The sequence below is a fragment of the Mesoplodon mirus genome (assembly GCF_964341445.2).
Source record: "Mesoplodon mirus genome assembly, chromosome: 6".
Classification (NCBI taxonomy): Eukaryota; Metazoa; Chordata; class Mammalia; order Artiodactyla; family Ziphiidae; genus Mesoplodon; species Mesoplodon mirus.
The window spans coordinates 47,228,048-47,255,326 of NC_138982.1; the positions used below are offsets into that span (position 1 = coordinate 47,228,048).

Consider the following 27,279-nt stretch of genomic DNA (forward strand, 5'->3'; position numbering starts at 1 on the left):
TTGCCACATCAGCAGTTTTATGATAAGTTGGGTAAACAAAGGATGTTACACCCTGAAAGGAATTCAGGATGAAGCATTTTGTTTTTTGAATATATGGGCCCCTAGGTAGTGAAGATGCATATGTAAGGAAGAATTTCGATGACCCCAGATTCATGCATCTTCCCATATATAGATAAGCACAAAAATAATCATCTTGAGATATTTGGTTTTTTTCTGTATATGTGATTAGCAGTAATCTTTTACCAATATATATGCTTGACTACGTGTATTTCCCAGCCAAAAAAATCATATATATACTGGCTCCCCCAATCCCTACCTCTTCAGAGCAGTTCCTCAGAGCTATCTGAAAAGCTCTGGGCTATAGCCCAGGCTATAGCCCTCAATAAGGTCCCTGAATAAAACTGAAACTTACTGCTCTTACACTGTACATTATTTTCCAGTCGACAGTGGCAAGCATCAATTCTAGGACTGAGAAAGGACAAGGGTGATGCTTTTCCCTAGTAATTCATTACCATATTTTTTTTCCTATCTGATACCAATCAAAGCAACTGGTGGAATAGTCACTGTCTGTCAGCATTGTTCTTTTGACAAATTATAAACTGTGGTCAAGAAAAAAGATTGCTTAATAAGTAATTTGTGAGAAGGAGAAAACAAGGATCATACTCATTCCTTCTGTAATGGAATCTACTATAGCAACTCCATGTTATTGTTATGGAAAAAGAAATTTACTGCTTATTAACAAAAAATTTGCTGTTGAGTAGCTACATGGCATATACAAGGAAATGTTTGCCATACCAGAAGAGGGAGGAATCTTACATTCTGATGCTTCTTTTTTCTCAAAGAAGCAGATAATGCTTAGTAGATAATACTGATGAAATCTGCAGCTGATCAATCTTTGTGCTACTGCCATGTAGCAGCTACCTTGGAACTATTAAGACTTTTTATGAAAAGCCACGTTCATTGTGTCCTTTGTAGTTTTACAACTAGAGTAAAATATTTACTACAGTGTTGTTTTAACCTTTTCCTTTGCACATATGGAGTTATGGCAAGAAGTACAGATCTTTAAGGAATAAGGACCAAACAACTTTAAAGAAAAAAATACTTCATTTTAATTTATTGAAAATTCAGTATACAATACAGCAATTTTTCTGAGATTTAACTGTAGGACATGATTGTTGCTGGTGTTTAGCAGAAGACTCTAGTTTACACTTACCAACGATACCAAACAAAATAAATTCAAATATTTTCTTAAAAAATCATTTTAAAGTTAGTTCCATTCAGTCTAATGACTAACACAATAACAGCAGATAAACTAGTTTAATATAATTGGCTGCTTTTATAGAGCACATATCTTTCAGTCAACAAGTATATTATTAAATGATAGTGAACACTCAATATAACCATGTGTGGAGAACTAGGAGATAAGATTCTAAGAAAGATTTACAACCCCATCTTTTTCTTAAATTGAAGTATAGTTGATTTACAATGTTGAGTTAATTTCTGCTCTACAGCAAAGTGATTCAGTTATACATAAATATATATTCTATCTCATAGTCTTTTCCATTATGTTTTATCACAGGATGTTGAATATAGTTCCCTGTGCTATACAGTAGGACCTCGTTGTTTATCCATCCTGTATATAATAGTTTGCATCTGCTAACCCCAAACTCCCACTCCATCTCTCCTCTCCCCACCCCCAATGCCTTGGCAAACACAGGTCTGTTCTCTATGTCTGTGAGTCTGTTTCTATTTCGTAGGTAGGTTCATTTGTGTCATATTTTAGATTCCACATATAAGTGGTATAATATGGTATTTTTCTTTCTCTTTCTGACTTCTTCACTTACTATGATAATCTCCAGTTCCATCCATGTTGCTGCAAATGGCATTATTTCATTCTTTTTTATGGCTGAGTAGTATTCCATTGTATTATATGTACCACATCTTCTTTATCCATTAATCTCTAGGTGGACACTTAGGTGGTTTCCATGTCTTGGCTATTGTGAATAGTGCTGCTATGACCATAGGGGTGCATGTATCTTTTTGAATTATAGTTTTGTCTGGATATATGCCCAGGAGTGGGATTGCTGGATCATATGGTAATTCTATTTTTAGTTTCTTGAGGAACCTCCATACTGTTCTCCATAGTGGCTACACCAATTTACATTTCCACCAACAGTGTAAGAGGGTTCCCTCTTCTCCACACCCTCTCTAGCATTTGCTATTTGTAGACTTTTTTTTTTTTTTTTTTTTTTTTTTTTTGTGGTACGCAGGCTTCTCACTGTGTGGCCTCTCCTGTTGTGGAGCACAGGCTCTGGACATGCAGGCTCAGCGGCCATGGCTCATGGGCCCAGCCACTCTGCGGCATGTGGGATCTTCCCGGACCAGGGCACGAACCCGCGTCCCCTGCATTGGCAGGCGGACTCTCAACCACTGCGCCACCAGGGAAGCCCTATTTGTAGACTTTCTAATGATGGCTATTCTGACTGGTGTGAGGCAGTATCTCATTGTAGTTTTGATTTGCATTTCTCTGATAATTAGCAATGTTGAGACTTTTTTCATTTGCCTTTTGGCCATCTGTCTTCTTTGGAGAAATGTATATTTAGGTCTTCTGCTCATTTTTCGATTGGGTACGAGCCCATCTTTTATAGCCACCCCAACAGTCTAATTCTAAAGAGGATAAAGCCAATGACTTTCCTCACATGAGCTCATGGCTGAAGTTGCTTTGCTATCAAAATCTGTATTTTTGATCTGTTATGAGCATTGAGACAAAGCTTCAAATATTTCCCCCAAAAGAAGCATGATGCACTTTGTGATTGCCTATTCACCAACAGCAAGCACTACATTCAAAACCATTTCATCCTAGGAATTAAATTAGGTCAGCCACATTCATTGGCATTTCCTCCAGTGTAGTATGGTAGAAAGGCTCAGTGTCACAAAGAATCTTCTTGTCTTCTTCAATGTTTATGGCCACAGCCTTCCTCCCAAATTGACTCCCACTGCCAATTCTGAACAAAAGAAAAATTATTAATCAGAATATCACTTATCAAGTACTACATAAAGTACTAATGATATGAGCTACTTGTTAACCATCAGTGGCTGTTTATTTGGCAAGATTATACTTAGAGGACTTCTAATTGGAGCACTAGATCCTAGTCACAATATCTAGAGAAAAAGAAAAGATATCTTATGTGGTTAGTTCAAAAAGATTCTTCTGGTTGCAAGATCAGATTCTATCAGGTGGCTTGAGTGTTATTACTTACAGAGCAGATGACAGTATTGTGTTTGGGGTAGTGAAATTAAAGCCCCTACCAAAGTGGGCCAAGAGCAGGTGTCAGCCTGGGACAAACATAAATACCAGGGACGAAGCAAAAGGAACAGCTGTGTAATCCATTTTGACACACTTTTGGAACTCTAAACTGAAAATATAAACTCTGGAATGTTAACTATTGTTTAGGACTATGCTGTCCAATGCAATAGCCACTAGCTACATGTGGCTATTTAAACTAAAATGAAATAAAATAGAAAATTTAGCTCCTCAGTTGCATTAATCATATTTCAGTAGCCGCACGTGGCCTGTCACTACTGTGTTGGGCAGCGCAGATATAAAACATTTCCCTCACTACAGAAAGTTCTATTGGACAGATTTGATCCAGGATTTAAAACTTTTTCCAGTGTGGGGGAAACCTCTAAAAATTTATTATGGTAACCCATATTTATCACTGCTTTCTGCTCAGGTCACCTCGTACACTGTAGCAGATGCCTGAGATATGTTTACCACCACAGCTTTCTACTAAAACAGATGATAGAACCAATCAAAAATGTCTTGGCTGGAGCAACTTAAAATACCAAATAACCAGTACAAGAGGAAAACAAATATGAAAATACTGACTTGCTCTTTAACCAAATAACATGCTGTTTCACTTACAAATCTATGTCCTAAATCAGGCCAGTGCCATGTCTGAGCATCACCTCGTTATCTATTCTTACCAACTACTGTATTTTTTGACAAGTTATTTTTATATTAGTAGCAAGACATAATTTAATTTATTTAGTGATAAAGCTACTGTAACTAAGCCAGGGTCAATATAAACTGCCACCAGAAAATGCTGAGAAAAATCTTAATTATAGAGGAATCACCAAGAAAGCACAAGGCATGAGCAACATGACTTAAAAAAAAAAAAAAAAAGACTCATGTGTAAGTTAAGACAGCCAGATCTAACAGCATTATTGATTTTCCCTGTGAATATATACTCTATAGGGTCCAAAATCTGGGCTACAGTTCACATTGTTTTCCCACTGTGTTCTGTTTAACCACGAATATTTCCAAGTACAATTTAAATACGACTTACATGTTACTACATTTCCTGATTCAAGGTTGTCTGGCTGACAAAATCATACTTGAAAAGCAACACATGAATTTATTTTTCCAGAATAAAAGCAAGTAATTCAATGAAGATGACAAATACTCAAATGAAAATATAGTTTTCATAAGTAGTAGGCAAATCATAGTTTATAACCATAGACATTAGTTGTACATGAAAATCATGAGCTTGAGATATGATAATATCTATTCAAATTCTGATTCAAAAACAACTTCTATACAATCTTTCAGGGCACAAAATAGTAATGAACTGCATATATATCACACAGCTCACTGGAGTATGGTCTTTATTCCCCCACGTAGCTTGAGCTGACAAAGACGAAAAATCTTCCCCTTGAAACCATCTTTTAGTAGGTAAATATTGTAATTAAATTAAATGCCAGTAAGTCAGTAGTAATCAAAATGTGGTTGGTCCCTTAGCTGAATTCCCTCTTGGTAATGCCTCTTTCTTTCTGTCACCACCTGCAAAATATTAATAAGGCTTAACTCTCAGGAGTCATTTGTTGAGTCAGGGTTTAAATTGGTACATGTGTATGAGACCATGCATCCCTGGCTGCTACAGCACCATGGCTGACAGGGCTTGAAAGGAAACAGTCTTATTTTGAGCAGGGGGCAAAGACAATGCGGCACTTCACAGCTACATTGTAACTAGATCCTGCTTCAGTTTGTTAAGGAAATAATTAGATATTATGCGGCACTTCACACCTACATTGTAATTAGATCCTGCTTCAGTTTGTTAAGGAAATAATTAGATATTAACAGTGTCTTAAGTAGCAATACTAGGCAAGAACAGCTCTTGCCACATCAGAACTGAAATTCCTGGCATGCGTTTTCTCGGAGCCAGTCTACCTTTTGTCTGTGTTCTGAAAAAGAACAGCCTGTTTACTGGCCGGTCTCTCATATGTCACAAAGAGCATACAATTCCTTCCCTACAGTATTTCAGAGAGGAAAATGTTAATTCAGATCAGAGTCAGAATAAAAAGCCATTTGACTTCTCTATCCCTACCATTGGAAGGAACCAGTTAGAGAAATTCATTCTATTAATTCTGCCTAAATTCTGTACCAAATCTTAGAACAAAATACCCTGGAGTTACCTGCAGTTTTTCTACTATCTGGTATGGTTGTTTTTTTCCTTGTGTTTGCTCTGTCAGCTTTATTACAAGCACTAAGACACTACAGATACTAGTTACTGCAATTTTAGCACAGAGATTAAATAAGAAGGTTAAAAAAAAATCCTGGCTATAATTTTTATGCATATGAATTAGAAAAACATTACCCTCTTTCAAAATTATTATAAGATATTGACCTTTTCAAAGGTCAGTTCTTCTTTGTTCATTAGAATTTGAAATGGATTTCTCAGGAACTTTCTGAGGTCTTCAGCATATCAATTGGCATTAAGGCAGAAAGCAACACAACCTTAAAAAAGAGACAATGACTAATTATGTTGACATATCAATTATAACAGTTTTCATAATAAGAATTAGAGAAATAATGTTTGAGACCAAGCGTCCCTGTCTTACTACAGAACTGAGCTAGACAGAGATTGTAGGACACAATTGCTTTCGGCAGAGGAAAGGACAATATAGCACTTTACAGCTATATTGTAACAATGAACCCAACCTGCCAGCTGCAGAAAAATCACGTGCACACCTGAGTCCTTGCATTTGATTTCTGGTAAATCTCGTGGATTTTAATCCTCTGGCTCAACATTTTTATTGGCTTCATCCAAAATAAGCATCTTGATCCATTTTGGAAAGCGAAAAAAAAAGTCTTACTTAAGAGTGGGCTGTGCATAGAGACTTCCTTCCAGAGACTACAGTACAGAAGGAGAGGGGGGAAGAATAAGTTTATGTGAAGAAACCTGACAAACTCTACCTCAGCCAGGTGATCAAGGTCAACATCAACAGTAATAACCTTCGACAGAATGAGATGAAAATGTTACTTTACCTCCGTGGTCTTCCTCCCCAACACCCATAACTACAGTCTAATCTTGAGAAAAACATCAGACAAATTCCAACACAAGTGCATCCTAGTAAATATCTGACCAGTGCTTCTCAAAATGGTGAAGGTCGGGCTTCCCTGGTGGCATAGTGGTTAAGAATCCACCTGCTAATGCAGGGACATGGGTTCGAGCCCTGGTCCGGGAAGATCCCACATGCCGCAGAGCAACTAAGCCCGTGCATCACAACTACTGAGTCTGCGCTCTAAATCCCGCGAGCCACAGCTACTGAAGTCCGCATGCCTAGAGCCCATGTTCCACAAAAAGAGAAGCCACTGCAATCAGAAGTACGCGCACTGCAATGAAGAGTAGCCCCTGCTCGCCACAACTAGAGAAAGCCCACACGTAGCAATGAAGACCCAATGCAGCCAAAAATAAATAAATAAAATAAATAAATTTTTTAAAAATGGTGAAGGTCATCAAAAAAAAGGGAATATTTGAATAACTGTTACAGCCAAGAAGAGCTTAAGGAGACATGACAATTAAATGTCATGTGGTATCCTGATTGGGATCCTGGAATAGAAGAAGAACATTAGGCAAAAACTAAGGAAACCTGAATAAATTCTGGACTTTAGTTCATAATAATGTGTCAGTGTTGGTTCATTAATTTTAACAAATGTGCCATACTAATGTAAGTTGTTAACGCTATAGGAAGCTGGGAACTCTCTTCTCAATCTTCCTATAAACCTAAAACTATTCTAAAAAATAAAGCCTATTAAAGAAAAGAATTAGTATCACGTCTAGATATTCATGCATGGCAACTGGCTTAAACAATTAGGATAATTATTTTCCCTCCCATAACCCAAATATCACTGGTTAAAAAATGCCCTAGGAAAAATATGGCAATACTTACAATGATATATTCTATTTAACATATCAAATGGTCTCCCTGGAGTACCAGGACGTTGTGTGCTCCCTCCTCCACCAGCCTGAAGTTTTTGCTTTTTATTTTGAACACTGGTTCCACACAATGCAGGCATGACAAGTTGCTCCAAGGTAGTAGTATCCAAGTGCCAGAACTACCTTTTGGATCTAAAAGTCAAAAGCTTAAATTATTATGTTACACAAATAAAGGCTCCATCAAATGACTTTCAAAGCACATGGCTAAATGCTAAAATGTTCATATTTAGTTTAAAATTCTGGTCTGCAAACAGCTTTTATGCAGCACAATGCAGAATCACTTCCAAGCTTACAATGCAGACAAATCAAACTGCCTCAAGATAAAATCCCTTTAAAACCTCATTAAAATTTTTTTTATTGGGGTATAGTTGATTTATAATGTTGTGTTAGTTTTAGGTGTACAGCAAAGTGGATCTGTTATACATATAAATATATGCACTCTTTTTTAGATTCTTTTCCCATATAGGTCATTACAGAGTATTGAGTAGAGTTCCCTGTGCTATACAAAAGCATCTCATTTTTAATTAGATTTTTGTGCCTTTTCAAACTTGGGATCCTTAGTTTCCTAGAGATACCAGCTAGATAATTAAAAAACCAAACAATTAAAAAACAAACAGTTCCTACATTTTTCTTTTACGTGTAAGACATGTAAGTAGTGAAATAAGCTCTACATTTACAGCTCCAAGGCAAATTGTTCTGATATGTATTCCTTGATTATCATTCACTTTAAAAATAAATATCTTTCCAATAGGAAACTTATACAGCCCTGATCTTAATAAAGCCTAAAGCTTTCCTAAGAAAAGCTTTATTTCATAGCTAACATAGCAGTACAGTAAGCTTTGAAAACAGAGAGCAGGCAACAGATGTATCACAAATGACAAAGATTTCCAACTAATTACAGACACTGCAGTTTTCATGTTGCAAAATTGCATTTAAACTTAACAACAAAAACACAAAGTGCATGGATCCTGAAAGAAAGAAAGCTTTAGTTTCTCAGTCTACTGAGTACAGCCCTGCAAACCATAAATGCAAGCCTAGTTCTAGTTTAATTTGAAACAAAACCAAAAACTCTATGCATGCATGGACAATAGTTTTTAAAAAGGTTCTTTACACTAAGTCGTAAGCTGTTCTTCACTTTTGTAAAACCTGAAGCATCTGGGAATTTATGTCCCCCGGGGGAAGCCCTACATCAGTGACTGAAGGTGGACATACCAGCTTGCTGGCTCCCTAGTAAGGACAAGGGGGATATTCACCAAAGAAACTGGCCTACATGCTCAGTGATTGACACCATCCTCTACTGTTGTGTTTGAGTATCAAGTAGAGCTCTCTATTGTGGATGCATCATGAATACCAAAAAACACTTCATCGTCTCATCTTATTAAAGTCATGAAAGAAAAAAAATGAGGACTTGTTCCAGAATGAGGCAGATCAAAGAGACATGACAACTAAATTCAACATGTGATCCTGGATTAGACTATAGACCACTAAAAAAACAGCTTTTCTTTTGGTAAAATGTACATTAGTTGGACAACTGGCTAAATCTTAATAAGTCTGTGGATTAGATAATAATATTGCATCAAAATTAATTTCTTGATTTTGATAACTGTACTATGATGTAAGAGAATGCTATTTTATACAAATTTTTAATGCATGTCAATCTGTCTCCTCGTTTGGCATAGCACTTTTCCTTTTTCACTACAATTTCTTCCTTCATTAAGAGAGGTATCAGTTTCCAAACACTGGGATGAATGTTTATAATGGAGCCTCTACACCGTTTGTTTTTGGCGTGTTATCACAAGTCTGTTAATCAATGTTCCAAAGTTCTATGGGAAATACGGGTTCAACACTGTACCTTCAAATCACTAAAGGATTTGCAAATGATATCTTATCATTTTCTAGTATAGTATATAATCTGGCTTTAAACTCTCTTACTTCACACTTCCAGTAAGTTTTAACACTGTATTTTCTATCAAGTTGATATGTAGCTGTTATCATCTACTATTTTAAGACCACCATGTCTACTCGTCACTGTGTAGATCATTATGAGGGCTAAGATTTATGTAATATAAAAATAGGAGTACTGTGTCAATGGAGAAATGAAACTAAACTGTCACCCAGTTGAAACCAGACTATCAAACCAAACTGTCAACTAGTTATTTTATCTTTTATGGCAAAATTGCCTTATGACCACTTGGTTATGCAGCAAAAATGTCTACAGCAAAGATGCTTATGGCAAAAATACCAGACACATACCACAGATGTTTGAACCTTGTGAATATACTGAAAACTACTAAATTGTAAAATTTGGGGTAACTTCTATGGTATATGAGTTATATCTCAATTAAAACCGTTTTTTTTGTTTTGTTTTGGTTTGGTTTTGGTTGTTTTTTTAGAGAAATAGGAATGCCACTTAGGAGGTTAAAGCATTTGACCAGATGATGGTGTTTTTGACCTAAGTGTGTGGTGGTATTGGGCAGAATGAATTAATTAGATTAAAAAACATGTAGGCAATAGAATTAATGGCACTTGGTGATTACTTAGATGTGGGTGGAACAAAATGAGGGGAGGGAGAGGGAGAGATGTTCAAGGACTCCCAAATTTCTGACATTAACTTTGTGGGCAATGATGTTATAATCTACTGAGTTATACAGTCTGCAGGGAACAGCAGGATTAGCACAGGATTGTGAGTTAAATTTCAACTATATTGAGTTTGGGGTATCTGTAGCACACCAAGTGGAGATGTTGAGTAGGCAGTTGAACAACATGTATGATGTTCAGAAGAAATTTGAGTTAGAGACAGAAATATGGGGGCTTTCAACAAAGCTATAGGAGCAGATGAGATCCAGAAGATCCCACTTCCAACATAAAGTGTTGAACAGTTCCAACATCTAAGGGTCTGGTAATCTAGCAAGAGACTGAGAAAGAGAGGAGAGAGTAAAAGGAAAACTAGACTTACTTAAAAGAGAAGAGCCAAGAGAATTTATTCTAAAAGGAGGGTGTGACCTAAGAATGGGTTGGCAACCTTTTTCTGTAAAGAGCCAGATAGATTAAAAATATATTTTGGCTCACAGGCCATATAGAAGCATGTTGAAGCTGGATTTGGTTCACGTGCTGTAGTTTGCCCAAACACTGGATTAGGGTGTTAAATGTTGCTAAGAGGTCAAGAATCCATTGGATTTAGGGACAAGAAAATTATTGGTAACCTTAGCAGGAATAGTTTCAGGAGAGGGGTGAGGACAGAAGAACAACAGGTTGAGAAGAGAATGGGAAGTAAAGAAGTAGAAACCTCAGGGTAGACAGTTCTTAAAAAACTGATTAAAAATGGGAAAAGAAAGAGAGTGTTAGGTGGGAGGAAAAACAGGGACTTACTCCCTGAAGAAGAGACTACGGAATATATAAATACTGGTGGGAAGGATTTAGTAAAGGGAGTGGTTAAACATCCAGGTGACAGAAGTGATAACTGATGGTAGAGATCCCTGAGATGGTGAGAGGGGAAGGATTCAGAGCACAGGCAAAGGGACTAGACTTCGATGGAAGGTGGATGGCTGCAGATGAAGGTGGGTGGGCAGCTTTGTTGGCAGGAAGCTCAGAAGCTTGGGTATTCTATTTTCTCAGTAACATTGAGACCATTTGCTGAAAATGGCTTATTAGGGATGTCACAGGCTTGAAAAAAGTGAAGAGGATTTGAAACAGCAGTTGCATAAAAAGGAAGAATGAAGGGGCTAGAGAAACACAGTGGGCCTGCTGTGCAGTGTGAAAGCCCAGGTGAAGTTGACTACCATGAATTTATTTTAGTACCAAGTCTTTCAAGTGTGCAAGTTTCTCCAGCTCTTCTGGGAGGCTTGCTGTAGGCACAAGAATCCAAATAGTTGGATTCATCTATAGTTGAAGTTCTCTCTGTTGGATAACAGCTAGTAATAATTGGTAGCATTTATAAACCTTGGGGATGACGGAGTAGGTTTTCATTAGTTATGATTTTAGAGATAAAGTCTCAGATATGTTAAGTGACTTGTTTACGATCACGTGGGTAATAGTGAGTAGTTGCTAAGATTAGACCTTCAGTTTTCATAATTCCACATTCTCTTCAAGGTGGTGGAAAAGTTTTGTAGTTTTTTTGGAGAAAAACTGGGAAAAGTTCCCAAGAGGAATTTTAGAGAATAGTTTGTAAGTGAACTATGTTAACACTGTAAATGCTAAGGAAATAAAACAATATACAAAGAAATATAAAACTCCTACGAAGCTTGACATTTGGTTTTTAAAATATACTAAGTCTACTTCACCATAAACAGCTGACCATAAACCTACTTTCTGGCTTTATCCCTCAACCTGTAGTCATTTTCTTTCCCTTGGGGCTTGTTAATGTTTCTTCCTGTTTATAACACAAAGACAATGAAAACCATATAAAATTATACATGGGGAGCAATTACTGAGACTAACATATAAATATATTTTATTATATTAGCCTGGCTTACAGATATTTGATTTGATAAAATTGGTATATTATGGTCTAAGATATCTGTTTTAACTATTATTGAACAGTACATTTCTTTTCACTGAAATTCACAATATTCATAATATTCTTAATTACCTGGCTTTTTTCAACTTAAAATTAAAATATTTAGGGAGGTGGAGTCAAGATGTCGGTGTGGGAAGCCGTGAAGTTAGCGTCTCCCCACAACTAGGGCGCCTGCCGGCTGCTGGTGGGGGACTCTGATGCCAAGGAGACGGGAGGAACCCCAAAGTGAACCGGTAGGAGGCAGGGGGACTGAGGGGGGAGGAGAAGCGGAGGCCAGACAGGAATGGCGCCCCTGAGGCCGGGGAGATCAGGAGAGGCAGGTGGGAGGGGCCCTCCGGCAGGAGCGGGAGAGGAGCGAAGAGTGATTGCCCCGCCCACTCAGGCACGGGGAACCTGCTGAGCTCCCAGGCCGGTCCCCTGCCCTCCAAGGGCACCCCCCACCCCCCACCAAGCCTGCCGCATTGGTCCTCTGGGCATAGGAGGGAGGCCGGGGAGATCAGGAGAGGCAGGCCGGAGGGGCCCCCCCACGGAGGGGCCCTCCCAGACCAGAAGAGCAGGAGAGGAGAGGAGGGTGTTTGCCCCACCCACTGGAGCCCAGGAAGCCTGCTGGGCTCCCAGGTGAGGTCCCCCACCCTCTGAGACCAGGGATGGGGGCACACCTGGGCTCCTTCTGTTCCTTGAGCCTAAGCCCCCACAGCCCCCAGGGCCTTTTCCAGCCCTGTGGGTCCTGGGCATTGACTCCGCCCACTGCCCAAACCTCGCCCTCGCTGAGGCCCCGCCCTCCACAGCCAAGGCCTTTCCCCCTCTCCCTGTTTTTTCCCCCTCCTCCTCAACAGGAGGATTTTTTAATCCAGTTAAAAAATGGGTGGAAGACCTAAATAGACATTTCACCAAGTAAGACATACAGATGGCCAAGAGGCACATGAAAAGATGTTCAACATCACTAATTATTAGAGAAATGCATATCAAAACTAAAATGAGGTATCACCTCACGCCAGTCAGAATGGCCATTAACAAAAAATCTAGAAAAAATAAATGCTGGAAAGGGTGTGGTGGAAAGGGAGCCCTCTTGCACTGTTGGTGGGAATGTAAACTGATACAACCACTATGGAAAACAGTATGGAGGTTCCTTAAAAAGCTAAAAATAGAACTACCATATGACCCAGCAAGCCTACTACTGGGCATATACCCTGAGAAAACCATAATTCAGAAAGAGACATGTACTACAACGTTCAATGCAGCACTATTTACAATAGCCAGGACATGGAACAAACCTAAATGTCTGTCGACAGATGAATGGATGAAGAAGATGTGGCACATATATACCATGGAATATTACTCAGCCATAAAAAGAAATGAAATTGAGTTATTTGTAGTGAGGTGGATGGACCTAGAGTCTGTCATACAGAGTGAAGTAAGTCAGAAAGAGAAAAATAAATACTGTATGGCTAAAGCATATATATGAAATCTAAAAAAAAAAAAAATGGTACTGATGAACTTAGTTGCAGGGCAGGAATAAAGAGGTAGACATAGAAAATGGACTTGAGGACATGGGGTGGGAGGGCGAAGTGAGAGTAGCATAGACATATATACACTACCGAATGTAAAATAGTTGGCTGGTGGGAAGCAGCAGCATAGCACAGGGAGATCGGCTTGATGCTTTTCGATGACCTAGAGGGGTAGGATAGGGAGGATGGGAGGGTGGCTCAAGAGGGAGGGGATATGGGGACATGTGTGTGCATATGGCTGATTCCCTTTGTTGTGCAACAGAAACTAACACAGTATTGTGAAACAATTATACTCCAATAAAGATCTATTAAAATATATTTAATCATTTAATGATTTATGCCAAAAATTCACATTTACTAAAAGTCAAAGTATAATGGCTAATCATAGTTAAAATTAACTAATTTCAATGTCCCAGGCACTTGACAAGAATTTAATACAACAATCCTATGACGTGGATACAATTATTATCATTTCTATTTTAAAGAAGAGAAAATGGAGGCCCAGAAAGATTACATAACTTGCCTACTGGCATCAAAGTGGTGAAGCTAGGCTTTGAACCCAGGTGTGTCTCTTTCCAGAGTACACTTCACTGCCTTAATCACTACCTTGACAGTTTAACACAGTTTCTTCCCCCAAATATAAAGTAAACGCCACAGCAGAGAACCTGAATATAAAACAACTCTCCAGCCCCTCTGAAAGATAAATTTGCTTTTGTTAAGTAGATTCATTCCAACAGTTATAAGAGCTCCCCAGGAATCTTTCTTTGAATTGCACACCTGAGAGGGACAACAGAACTGAAATTGGCTTTTAAAGTGTCCTGGCCGCATTACTTACTGGTTGCATAACCTTGGAGTAGACCTTTTGGGTTTCATCGGAACACGGATTATAACACTCCCCATACAGGGAGTGCTATGAAAGGACACTGTAAATGGTTAGGAGGTGTATAAATGTTATTCTTGCCTAGGATTGCCAGATAAAAAACAGGACGCACAGTTAAATTTCAGACAAATAAAAAATAATGTTTTATATTTTAATTTTATTTGATATCAGAGATATTTTTACTAAAAAAAATTGTGTTGTTTTTCTGAAATTTAAATTTTAGCTAGCATCCTGTATTTTTATTGCTAAATCTGGCAACCCTATTCTTGCCCGCATAGGTAGGGGAGCACGGAGGATGGCAGGCCCAGCTCCATTCCCCCCACCCCCACACCCAAGTGGAGAAAACTAAGGCAAAGGGCCGGCTGAAGAGTGAACCTAGGGAGGGGAAAGAAAGGGAAGGGCTGGGTGTAGGAGGACTCCTTCTCAGGGGTGGGACTGAAAGCAGAATCCCCTGACAAGCAGATTCTACCGAGCCTCCGGTACCTCCGCAACTCTTTCACAGCTCAGGCCGGCAACACCCCACGCCCCCATCCCTGGGCAGAAACACAGCCGTCCTACCACCCACCGTTGCCTCGGCAGCGGCAGCAGCAGCAGCGGGCTCTGGACTGGCTGCCACTGGTTCCTCACAGCCGCCACCAGCAGCACCGACACCACAGAGGCCGCCGCCATGTCCCTGGAGCCCGGACGCTTCTTGATGTGCGGCTGCGTCTCAGATGTCACCCAAATCGTCCCTCCATACCGTATAGAAGTCTCTTGTCCTCCTCTGGTCTCCGTCTAGTCCGAACCAAGAAATAGCCAATCCGAGCGACGCATTCTGGAGGGGGCGTCACCACTAAAACCAATCAAAGAACAGAGCAGAGCGGCAGTAGCGGCGACTGGCCAATCAGGCTGCGCGCCCGCGGGGGTGTGGTCCCTGTTTCGTCCGCCCCTTGGGCTGGGATCCAACTGGGGTAGGGGCATGCTGTCAGCCTCCTTAGGTTGCCTGCGTGTGCCATGGGTGTTTCCTTCTGTGGGGTTCTTTTCCTCTCATGGGTTCCAGGGCGAAGAGCCCTTCATGACCCTTAATCTTTAGAGTTTTCTGAGGGGAAGAAGAAAGGGGAGCTCTCCTAAGATATAAAAGGGTGTGGGGTAAGAAGAATACAAAATTTTATAATATTTTCAAAAATGTGAAAACATGTATTTAAAAAAAATCCTCCTCTTAATCGTCTCAAAATTGAAATTACAGAATTTTAAGATAGACTTAATTTTTTTCTATAATGCTATTTTAAAAAATTGAGATATAATTGACATAACGTTGTGTAAGTTTAAGCTGTACAACCTGTTGATTTGATACCTTTATACATTGCAATATTACCTCCATAGGATTAGCTAACAACCCTTTCACATCACATAATTATAATTTCTTTTTTTGTTTGTTTATTTATTTTTGGCTGCATTGGGTCTTCATTGCTGTGCGCGGGCTTTCTCTAGTTGTGGTGAGCAGGGGCTACTCTTTGTTGTGGTGTGCGGGCTTCTCATTGCGGTGGCTTCTCTTGTGCAGAGCATGGGCTCTAGGCACGTGGGCTTCAGTAGTTGTGGCGCATGGGCTTAGTTGCTCCGCGGCATGTGGGATCTTCCCGAACCAGGGCTCGAACCCGTGTCCCCTGCATTGGGAAGCGGATTCTTAACCACTGCACCACCAGGGAAATCCCTATAATTTCTTTTTTGTTGAGAACATTTAAGATCTACTCTCCTAGCAACTTTGAAGTACATGATACAGTATTGTTGACTATAATCACTAATGCAGTGCATTAGATTTCTGGAACTTATTAGTCTTCTAGTTGCAAGTTTGTAGACTTTAATTTTTACAGCAATATTGAGCATAAGGTAGAGCTTTCCCCTTCCCCCACGCATGCATACTCCCTCCCCAATATTAATATCCCCCCACCAGAGTGGTACATTTGTTAAAATTGATGAACCTACACTGACACATCATAATCACTGAAAGCCCTTAGTTCACATTAGCGTTCACTGTTTTTTTTTTCCCCCCTTATTTATTTATTTATTTAGGCTGCATCAGATCTTAGTTATGGCACACGGGGTCTTCGTTGAGGCGTGAGGGATCTTTCCTTGCAGCACTGGCTCTTTGTTGTGGTGTATGGGCTTCTCTCTAGTTGTGGAGTGTGGGTTTTCTCTTTCTAGTTGTGGCACATGGGCTCCAGGGCACGTGGGCTCTCTCGCTGAGGCTCAAGAGCTCAGTAGTTGTGGTGCGCAGGCTTAGTTGCCCCATGGCATGTGGGATCTTAGTTTCCCCACCAGGGCTTGAACCCGCATCCCCTGCACTGGAAGGCAGATTCTTTATCACTGGACCACCAGGGAAGTCCCAGCCTTCACTCTTGGTGTTGTACTTTCATGGGTTTGGACAAATTTATAATGATATGTGTCCACCATTATAAATCATAAAGAGTAGTTTTACTGCCCTAAGAGTTGTGTGTGCTTTGGCTATTCATTCCTCCCTCCCCCATAATCCCTGGCAACCACTGATCTCTTTACAGCCTTTATAGTGTTGCCTTTTCCAGAATGTAGTGTAGTTGGAATCATGCAATAAGCAATATTTTCAGATTGACTTCTTTCACTTAGTAATATGCATTTAAGTTTCTTTCTTTTTTTTCATGGTTTGATTGCTCATTTCTTTCTAACACTGACTAATATTCCATTGTCTGGATGTGTCACAGTTTATTTATCCATTTATCTACTGAAGGACAGATTGCTTCCAAGTTTTTGCAGTTGTGAATAAAACTGCTATAAATGTGTAGGTTTTTGTGTGGACATAAATTTCTGACTTTTGGATAATTACCAAGGAGCACAATTGCTGAAATACATGGTAAGAATATGTTGAGTTTTGTAAAAATCTGCCAAACTATCTTATAAAGTGCAATTTTCCAAATTATTTGCAATCCCACCAGCAATTAATGAGAGTTCCTGTTGCTCCACACCTTCACCAGCATTTGGTGTTGTCAGTGCTTTGGATTTGGGCCATTCTATTAGGTGTGTAGTGGTATGTCATTGTTATTTAGTTTGCATTCCCCTGATGACATATGATGTGGAGCATCTTTTCATATGCTTATTTGCCATCTGTATACCTTGAGGAAGTGTCTGTGAAGGTCTTTAGCCCATTTTAAAAATCAGGTTATTCTAACCATTGAGTTTTAAGAGTTCTTTGTATATTTTAGATAACAGGCCTTTATTTTTTTAACAGAGAGATATGTTTTTCATAACTATTTTCTATCAGCCCATAGCTTCTCTTTTTATTCTCTTGATATCATCTTTCACACAGCAGAAAGTCTTAATTTTAATGAAGTCCATCTTGTCAATGCTTTCTTTCACGGATTGTGCCTTTGATGTTGTACCTAGAAAGTCTTCACCAAACCCTAGGTCATCTAGATTTTCTCCTATGTTACGTTATAGGAATTTTATAGTTGTGTGTTTTACATTTAGGTCAGTGATTTATTTTGAGTTAACTTTACTGAAGGGAAAAAAATTGTTCCATACAACTTTTTTTTTTTTTTTTTTTTTTTTGTGGTACACGACCTCTCACTGCTGTGGCCTCTACCTCCGCGGAGCACAGGCTCCGGACGCACAGGCCTAGTGGCCACGGCCCATGGGCCCAGCCACTCCACGGCATGCGGGATCCTCCAGGACCGGGGCACGAACCTGCACCCGCTGCATCGGCAGGCAGACCCCCAACCACTGAGCCACCAGGGAAGCCCTGTTCCATACAACTTTTGTTTTAATTATGTAATTTATGTTGACTATGTCATGATGTAAATTTTATATCATACTGTGGTTTGCAGTCTAAGAATTTTGAAGAGCTTTGCTCTAGGCCAGTGGTGGTCCCAGGACCACCAGCATCCGTAATCCTGTGTACTTGTTAAAAATGCAAATTCTCAGGCCTCATTCCACACTACTGAATCAGAATCTCTGGAGATGGGGACCAGGAGTTTGTATTTAAAAAAATCACCTGTATTTCCAGGTGATTCTGTTAGTTTGAGAACCACTGATCTAGACTAAACTGGGCGGCCCCAATGGTGCCTAACCTCACCTGTGGCACCCAAAGTGGGTCTTTTGTCTTTCTCTTCATTGTTGGAGGCAGTGCTGACAATCCACCAAAAGGGAGGTAGAATCTACTTTGGCAGCGCTTGGAGGATGGTTTGTCTTTCTAAGCTCAGGCAAATCCTTATCTGAAGGCAGAGAATGGTCTAGATTCATAAGATAAGTGATACACAGTTTGGTTCTTGTGCCAGCAGCACCTGCAAAATAAGACTAAAGCCCTAAAGGGTTATTGTGGGGCTTAAATGATGTTTGTGAAATGCCTACCATTATACCAGGTGGCACAGAGCAGTCACTTACTATATGGCGGTGGTAGCTGCTATAATTGACACTGCCTATCACAACCCTGAGCATATAATTGATGTTCAATAGATGTGACTGATTATTAATTCATTCATTAGAGAGGAAGGCAGGCTATTCTGACTTGTTCCTTGATTTTGCCATATATTAGAGCAATGTGATTTGTCACAGACAGGAAATAAATCATAATTAGAAAAGATAAAGAGAGGCACAGAAGGGAGGAGGGCAGGGAAGGAGAGAAGGCAGGGAGCATGTACATATTCACAAGAGCAATGGAGATAATAACTGTTTTCTCAGAGGAACAAGGAGATATGGGCTATTGAAAACTACGCTCATTTCTTCTTAGTTACAGTTACAGGATTTCAGAACTGGAAAAGGGAACTTGGAGATCACAGACCCACCCCCTCACAGCCCAGGTGAAGCAGTTGAGGCCCCAGGAGAGCGTGTATTAGAAATGGGGGGACAACTGGTTTCTGAGGACAGCCACTGCCTGTTACATCTTGCTATAAAGTCAGCCAATTCATCTCCATGGAAACCTCTGAAGATTGTGAAGGTACAGATGTGGGAAGGAGACCAGCCTTCTGAGTGTGATTTATTTCCTTTCTATTTCTTTCTTTTCTCTCTCATTCCTATTCATAAGCTTCACCTGACTCTTCTTGCTCTTCCAATTCTCCCGTCCCTTCCATCCATGATTCTTACCCATAAAACCTGGCTTAATCTGAGAAGCTGAGGTCACTGGATCTGCAAAGTCCAGAATGTCCCACATTATCAGTCTCCTTAGCAATATGCTGGTTTCTGGGGGCCAGTTCACAGTTGGCTCTGACTGGTCGTCAGGTACTGACTACTACCAACAGAAAACACCTCATTTGGTTTCTCAAAAATACTTGTGACCCTTGAAGAGCCAGATACTACCGTGGAAACACAAAGCTGTTTTACTCCTTTGGGTCTTTAACCCCTTTCTGAATTTCTCGCAGGAGGCTGCTATGAAAATGGTTGCTCTACTTGTGCAGACAGAGTGCAAAGAGCCCAAACATCACAGGAGAGAAGAACCTCTGCACAAATTTCACGTAGCAGGTGGACTAACATCATCTCTTAACCACAGCCCACAATTGTTAGCAGAAAGCATTTAAAAACGTCCCCAAACCCCTGGGATGAGTGGCTATTACTAGAAATTGAATCCAAGGTGTTTGTTTGGGGTTTGGCTTTTTACATACCAAAGAGGAAAGCTGAGCTTCCCGGAATTGGCTCAGAATCTGTGGGTGGTCCTGGCATTCTCGCGACAGGGTCCCCCCTTTTAGGAATGGACTGGGGGACAACCTGACTAGATTCTCGTTTGCTCAGGCTTTTCACGTGGAGCTTTACTGAATTCGGTTAGTCCGCCTGTCTGGTAGTATCTGGAGCCACCTAAGGAAGCCCCGGGACAGCGTCTACCACTGGATAGTTGCGGATCCGATGCTTTCCGTAATGGCGCTGTGCCGGAGCCTTTCCAGGAGGGCGCACTGGCGCGCCTGACAGTTGGCAGACGGAGCGGGGGCGCACGGGAGGAGCTGCACAAAGGAAAAGGCCCACACAGTGGAGACACACGTGCGCACACGCATGCGGAGCCAGGTGCGCACAGCCCGCGCTCCCGGCTCCAAATGCGAGTGTGTCCAGTGGACGCTGATAACTGAATGAGACAACCCCTAACAGGGGGAAACAAACTCCAGCCACCGTCCCTCCCCCAAGCCCGGAGTCAGTGGATGGGACGGGCAGCTGGGCCTCAAACAGCCCTCCTTCCAGAGCCCCAGTGGGGCGGCCGCAGAACTCCCTGCCAGTCCCTTTCTCGCCTAGGTTTCTCCGCAAATACCTGGCGGGGAAGGAGGAGAGACGAGCCAGGGAACCGAGCATCTGGCGTTCAGAACCCCGGTGCTGGCGGGCGCACCGAACTCGCTGTCTCCTCTTCCACAATTGGAGTACAGATCTTGAATCGCCCCCATTCTTAGAGGAATGGGCGCACCTGCCCCACCCGAAAAAGGGCGGTGCTCGCGCGCGTGCGCGCCTCTCCGGGAGCCTCGGGCACCGCCCCCGGGCGGGGAAAGGTGGGCGCGGAGGCGGGAAGCGCAAGGGCGCGCGGCGACGCGGGGTGAGCTGCCCGGCTGATCCCTGGACACCTCAGCTCCTCTGCCTTCTGCACCCGCTGACTCCGCGTGCCCCCTGCGCGCTGACAGAGCATCCTTCATCCCGACGCGACTCTCCCGGGAGGCAGCGCACATCTGACCACAAATCCAGAAACCCATGCGCCCCCTCGGCCCGCGACGCCAGTGGCGCGGTTACAGCGAGATTGGGGCGACTTGCTTTTCTCCTCTCCGGAACTGCCGCTTCCCTCTCTCGTAAAGCCAGTCGTCAAGTTGGAAAAGCCGCCCCACCTAATCTTTAAAATAACCCCCTCCGGGGCGTGGCTGGCGTCCTCTAACCGCGCGGCCCTGGAGAGTTGGCCTTGGCTGGGAGTGACTCTCGTTTTGTGCCTGAGGAGAGCGAGGAAGAGTGTGAGGGCCGAGCATCCTCGCGAAGAGATGCCTTTAAAAAGTCATCCATAGCATCAGTAGAAACAGTTTTGTGTTGCTTTGTTTTGTTTATACCGAGTGGTTTTTCGGCGAAGTGCTGTTTTGGTTAAAAGAAGAAATGGCCCCTCAGGAGTTCACCCGGCGACTGACCACAGTGATCGCTCGTGTCGGTAAATGACGCTTAATTCTGCGTTTTATTAATGGGGGGTGGGGGCGTTGCCTGGGACCTGGTCTCCCCCCCACCCAGCCCTCCGTCGCAGCCCTGGGATGGCCGAGGGGCTCCTGCCCAGCGTGTGGGCCTCGCTGCCTCCGGTGCTGCTCTGTAACAGGCGTCCCTGGGGCGCTGCGCTCGCGGCCTTGGGCGTCCCCCGCGTCTGGCGGGGCCGGAGCAGGCCATGGGGCAGGAGCCTTCACCAGGCAATTGCCGAGTCAGTTGAGCGCTAAACCCAGGGCTAGCTGGCTGTTAGGATCTGTTACCCGCTGCTGACCGCGGGCAGGGGTGGCCAGTTGTGTAGTGATTGACCCGATACTGAGAAAGGAGAGGGAACGGGAGGAGCGAAGGCCGGTGCTTTCCAGCAGAAATCAATGTCAGGCCACTGGAGGGTCCTTCACGAGACAGCGTGACGGGATGCAGGTCACAGTAGAGGGCCGGGGCGCAGTCCAGCTCCCTGGCCTGTTCTATAGAAGTACGGCCTGGAGGTGTCGCCCGGCCCCAGGTGAACCCCACCGAGAAACCTCTGCCAGCCCCACGAGACTGAGCAATTCTAATCTTCTTCCATGAGTTTAAAATGGGGAGCAGAACATGCGTGCCTTCCTCCTGAAATAAGGGTGGTGGTGGAAAGATAGGCCCTATACCGTAAGAGAACATTGAGACACTGGCAAGGTAATTCCTCCTTAACATTTTCTCCCCCACCCCTTCCCTGGACCTCCTCAAATAAAAAAACACATTCAGGTTCAGAGCCTTTGGATTTAGATGACTAGAATAATCCCGATAATTTTCTCTGTTGCTCACTTCACCTTGAGACCCTATGTGAATGCAAATCAGTTTTTATTGATGAAGTCAGGAAGTTTTTATCTCAGTGTTCCACGCATTTGTTAAAACTGCCTTTTGGTATCTGTATGATAAATATTGCTTCAATTAGTGAGCTGTTATTGCTCTTTGAGCACACTGGTTCAGTGTGTTTAGTGCAATAACGATATACATCTGGAATGATACACATGTGATATATCTTGTGAAGATGATTTGTATGGGGAGCCTCATTCAGTTTTAAAAAATGTTTCTGGTGCCAAATGTGAACTGGTTTTTCTTTAAGACAAAAGGTCAGTATAATCCTACCAGAGAAGGCCGAATGTGAAATACTGCTGAAGGTAGGATAAAATAAAACAGAACTTGTAGTTTGAAATATATTGAATGCTGAGATGATTGAGCTCAATACCAACATGTGCAAGAAACTGTGGTGCAGGAAAGAACAGTGGAATGGGTGTGTGACCATCTCAATTTGAATTCTGCTCTGGACAAGTCATTCCACCTCAGGCTGAAAATGGGAATTTTAATAATCCTTCCCCACCCAGCTCAGTCTGCTTGTAAGATAATGTGGGTGAAAACACCATCTAACCTGTGTATGTGTTATTGGTCCTGTCCCTGGGCTCTTTGCCACTAAAGATCTTGGGCAGATCACTGGGCCTCTCTCAGGGTGAAGCTTCCCATCTGTTAAACGAGGAGGTAGACTTGGATGATTATTAAGTTCTCTCCTGTTTTTTTTTTTTTAATTGGGGTATAGTTGTTTTACAATGTTGTGTTAGTTTCTACTGTACAGCAAAGTGACATAGAGTTCCCTGTGCTGTACAGCAGGTTCTCATTAGTTATCTATTTTATACATATTAGTGTAGATATGTCAATCCCAATCTCCCAATTCATTTCCCCCCTTTCCCCCCTTGGTATCCATACGTTTGTTCTCTACATCTGTGTCTCTATTTCTGCCTTGCACACTGGTTTGTCTGTACCATTTTTCTAGATTCCACATATATGCGTTAACATGATATTTGTTTTCCTCTTTCTGACTTACTTCACTCTGTATGGCAGTCTCTAGGTCCATCCACGTCTCTACAAATGACCCAGTTTTGTTCCTTTTTATGGCTGAGGAATATTCCATTGCATATATGTACCACATCTTCTTTATCCATTCGTCTGTCGATGGGCATTTAGGTTGCTTCCATGACCTGGCTATTGTAAATAGTGCTGCGATGAACATTGGGGTGCATGTGCCTTTTTTTTTTTTTTTTTTGCACATTTCTTTTTTTAAAAATAAATTTATTTATTTTTGGCTGTGTTGGATCTTTGTTGCTGTACGTGGGCTTTTCTCTAGTTGCAGAGAGTGGGGGCCACTCCTCGCCACAGTGCACAGGCCTCTCACTGCAGTGGCCCCTCTCACTGTGGAGCATGGGCTCCAGGTGCACGGGCTTCAGTAGTTGTGGCTCGCGGGCTTCAGAGTGCAGGCTCAGCAGTTGTGGCACATGGGCCTAGCTGCTCCGCGGCATGTGGGATCCTCCCGGACCAGGGCTTGAACCCATGTCTCCTGCATTGGCAGGCAGACTCTTAACCACTGTGCCACCAGGGAAGCCCCGCATGTGTCTTTTTGAATTATGGTTTCCTCTGGGTATATGCCCAGTAGTGGGATTGCTGGGTCATATGGTAATTCTATTTTTAGGTTTTTAAGGACCATACTGTTCTCCATAGTGGCTACACCAGTTTACATTCCCACCAACAGTGTAAGAGTGTTCCCTTTTCTCCACACCCTCTCCAGCATTTATTGTTCTTAGATTTTCGGATGATGCCCATTCTAACTGGTGTGAGGTGATAACTCATTGTAGTTTTGATTTGCGTTTCTCTAATAATTAGTGATGTTGAGTATCTTTTCACGTGCCTCTTGGCCATCTCTATGTCTTCTTTGGAGAAATGTGTATTTAGGTCTTCTGCCCATTTTTTTTTTTTTTTTTGTGGTACACAGGCCTCTCACTGTTGTGGCCTCTCCCGTTGCGGAGCACAGGCTCTGGACGCGCAGGCTCAGTGGCCATGGCTCACAGGCCTAGCCGCTCCGCGGCATGTGGGATCTTCCCAGACCGGGGCACGAACCTGTGTTCCCTGCATCGGCAGGCGGACTCTCAACCACTGCGCCACCAGGGAAGCCCTCGTTGGTTTTTTAGTAGCATGTTGTTTAGTCTTCACGTGTTTGTGTTTTTCCCATTTTTCTTCCTGTAATTGATTTCTAGTTTTATACTATTGTGGTCAGAAAAAAATGCTTGATATAATTTCTATTTGTTGAGACTTGTGGACTAGCATGTAATCTATCCTGGAGAACATTCCATGTGCACTTGAAAAGAATGTGTATTCTACTGTTTTTGAATGGAATGTCCTGTAGATATCTATTAAGTCCAATGGGTCTAATGTGCCATTTAAGAGTATTGTTTCCTTATTGATTTTCTGTCTGGATAATAATGTCCATTGATGTGAGTGAGGTGTTAAAGTCCCCTACTATTACTGTATTATTGTTAATTTCTCCCCTTCTATCTGTTAGTACTTGCTTTATGTATTTAGGTCCTCGTATATTAGGTACACGTATGTTAATGAGTATTACATTCTCTTCTTGTATTGATTCCTTTATCATTATATAATGCCCTTCTTTGTTATAGACTTTGTTTTTTTTAATTAATTAATTTTTTATTTATTTATTTTTGGCTGCATTGGGTCTTTGTTGCTGTGCGTGAGTTTCCTCTAGTTGCAGTGAGCGGGGGCTACTCTTCGTTGTGATGCGCGGGCTTCTCATTGTGGTGGCTTCTCTTGTTGCAGAACATGGGCTCTAGGTGCCCAGGCTTCAGGAGTTGTGGCTCATGGGCTCTGGAGCTCAGGCTCAGTAGTTGTGGCGCATGGGCTTAGCTGCTCTGTGGCATGTGGGATCTTCCCGGGTCGGGGCTTGAACCCGTGTCCCCTGCATTGGCAGACAGATTCTTAACCACTGTGCCACTAGGGAAGCCCTAGACTTTGTTTTAAAGTCTTATTTTGTCTAATATGAGTATTGAGAGCCCGGCTATCTTGTTTCCATTTGTACGAAATATCTTTTAAAATCCTCTCACTTTCAGTCTGTGTGTGTTTTTAGCTCTGAAGTGAATCTCCTGTAAGCAGCAGAAGATGCCATGTTTTCTTATCCAGTTAGCCACCCTATGTCTTTTGCCTGGAGCATTTAGTCCATTGACATTGAAAGTGACTATTGATAGGTATGTACTTATTACCATTTTGCTACTTGTTTTGTTGTTGTAGTTGTTCTCTGTTCTTTTTCTTCTTTTATTTTCATCCCTTGTGGTTTGATGATTTTATTTAGTGGTGTGCATGTGCTTCTTTCTTTTTAGTTTTTGTGTATCTATTGTAGAATTTTTATTTGAGGTTACCATGGAATTTATATATGTTGACCTATAAATATATATATATATTTTAAAGTGTTAGTCATTAAGTGCAAACACATTCTAACAGATCTACATTTTTTTTATTCCCCTCATGTTTTGTGTTTTTGATGTCATTTTATATGTTCATGTTTATCCCTTTACCATATATTGTAGTTATATTTTTACATTTTTTTTGTCTTCTAATATTTGTACCAGCTTTTTTAAGTGGTTGATCCATAGCCTTCACTGTATATTTGCCTTTACTAGTGGGATTTTTCCTTTTCTATAGATTCATACTTCTTGTTGTAGCCTTTTCTTTTCCACTTAGAGAAAACCCTTTAACATTTCTTTTAGTATCAGTTTAGTATTGACCAACTCTTAGTTTTTGCTTATCTGAGAAGTTCTTTATCTCTCCTTCAATTATGAATGATAATCTTGCTGGGTAGAGTATCCTAGGTTGTAGGTTTTTCCCTTTCAGCATTTTAAATATGTCATGCTACTCCCTTCTGGCCTGCAGAATTTCTGCAGAAAAATCAGCTGGTAGTCTTACGGGGATTCTCTTATATGTGACTTTGTTTTTCTCTTGCTGTCTTTAGAATTCTGTCTTTAACTTCTGCCATTTTAATTACAGTATGTCTTGGTCTAGGTCTCCTTGGGTTCATCTTGTTTGGGACTCTTTGCTTCTTGTACCTGGATATCTGTTTCCTTCCTCAGGTTTGGGAAATACATTTTTGACCCCTTTCTCTCTCTCCTCCTTCTGGGACTTCTATAATGCAAATATTGTTATGCTTGATGTTGTTCCAAATTTTATTTTAAAAATTTGTTTTTATTTTTGCTGTTCTGATTGGGTGATTTTCATTATTCTATCCTCCTGATCACTTATGTGTTCTTCTGTATCACCTAGTCTGCTGATAATTCCTTCTAGTGTGTTTTTCATTTCAGTTATTGTATTCTTCAGTTCTGACTCATTCTTTTTTTATTTCTAGTTCCTTGTTATTAGTCCCACTGTGTTCATTTATTCTTTTCCCTAGTTCAGTTAGCATTCTTATTATAATGCTTTGAACTGTTTATCTGGTAAATTATCTATGTTTCATTAGTTGTTTTTTCAGGGTTTTTTCCTTGTTCGTTCATTTGAAACAAATTCCTCTGTCTTATTCTGCTTAACTTTTTCTGTCTTTATGAAATTAGGTGAAGCAGTTATCTAGCCTGGTCTTGAAGGGGTGTCCTTGTGTGGGAGCATCCTTACACTGGGCACTGCATGTGCCCAGTGGCTTTGGTGGGAGAGCTGGATCTGACATGGGCCCAAGTCACATCTTTCCTCAGGGTGTGCTGGTAGCTAGCACCTTGGTAGGTGATGGGACTGGAGATAGAGAGGCTGAAGCCAGAGCCAGGTGTGAGGCAGGACTTCTCCTCTGCTCAGTGACCCTCACCACCCTATTGGGTGTGGGGTCTGATCCCAAATTGCTGGAGCAGAAGCCCTGAGTGTTAGGTCTGAGCTGGTTCTGTTTTCTGTAAGTGTGTGCTTTCCTTCTCCCTCCCCAGCATTGGTAACTCTGCCCCAGAGGGGAGCAGTGTTAGAGCAAGAAGGGCCAGCGTGGGCATCTGGTGCTGGCCAGGGTGTGTGCTAGGGTGGTCCTGTCACATCAGTCAGAGTTCAGACTGCTCTGGATCTACCTTCTCCACGAGCACCAGTAATAGCTGCCCTTGCCCCATTCGGATGCTGTGG

At 41.8% G+C, this 27,279-nt stretch overlaps 1 protein-coding gene and 1 long non-coding RNA gene across 4 annotated transcripts in view; one reads left to right on the forward strand and one right to left on the reverse strand.

Moving 5' to 3' along the window:
- Nucleotides 1-1,091: 1,091 nt before the first annotated feature.
- LOC309806739 lies at nucleotides 1,092-14,944 on the reverse strand. 3 transcript variants are annotated; one of them, XR_014294436.1, is made up of 6 exons: nucleotides 14,750-14,944; nucleotides 7,234-7,412; nucleotides 6,032-6,194; nucleotides 5,658-5,797; nucleotides 4,656-4,843; nucleotides 1,092-3,005 (listed from the first exon to the last, which is right to left on the reverse strand). It is a non-coding gene; the product is annotated as an uncharacterized lncRNA (long non-coding RNA). The 3 variants fall into 3 exon arrangements; XR_014294434.1 differs by lacking the exon at nucleotides 6,032-6,194 and having other exon boundaries at nucleotides 5,688-5,797; XR_014294435.1 differs by lacking the exon at nucleotides 6,032-6,194.
- Nucleotides 14,945-20,559: 5,615 nt separating this feature from the next.
- The window catches only part of MCF2L2 (MCF.2 cell line derived transforming sequence-like 2), a gene marked incomplete at its 5' end in the record, with an annotated part of 239,213 nt that continues 232,493 nt past the window's right edge, over nucleotides 20,560-27,279 (forward strand). Inside the window, 3 exons of the mRNA XM_082624318.1 lie at nucleotides 20,560-20,695; nucleotides 20,815-21,042; nucleotides 21,140-21,286. Coding sequence (XP_082480444.1) covers nucleotides 20,560-20,695; nucleotides 20,815-21,042; nucleotides 21,140-21,286 — 511 coding nt within the window. The remainder of the gene's footprint in view (nucleotides 20,696-20,814; nucleotides 21,043-21,139; nucleotides 21,287-27,279) is intronic.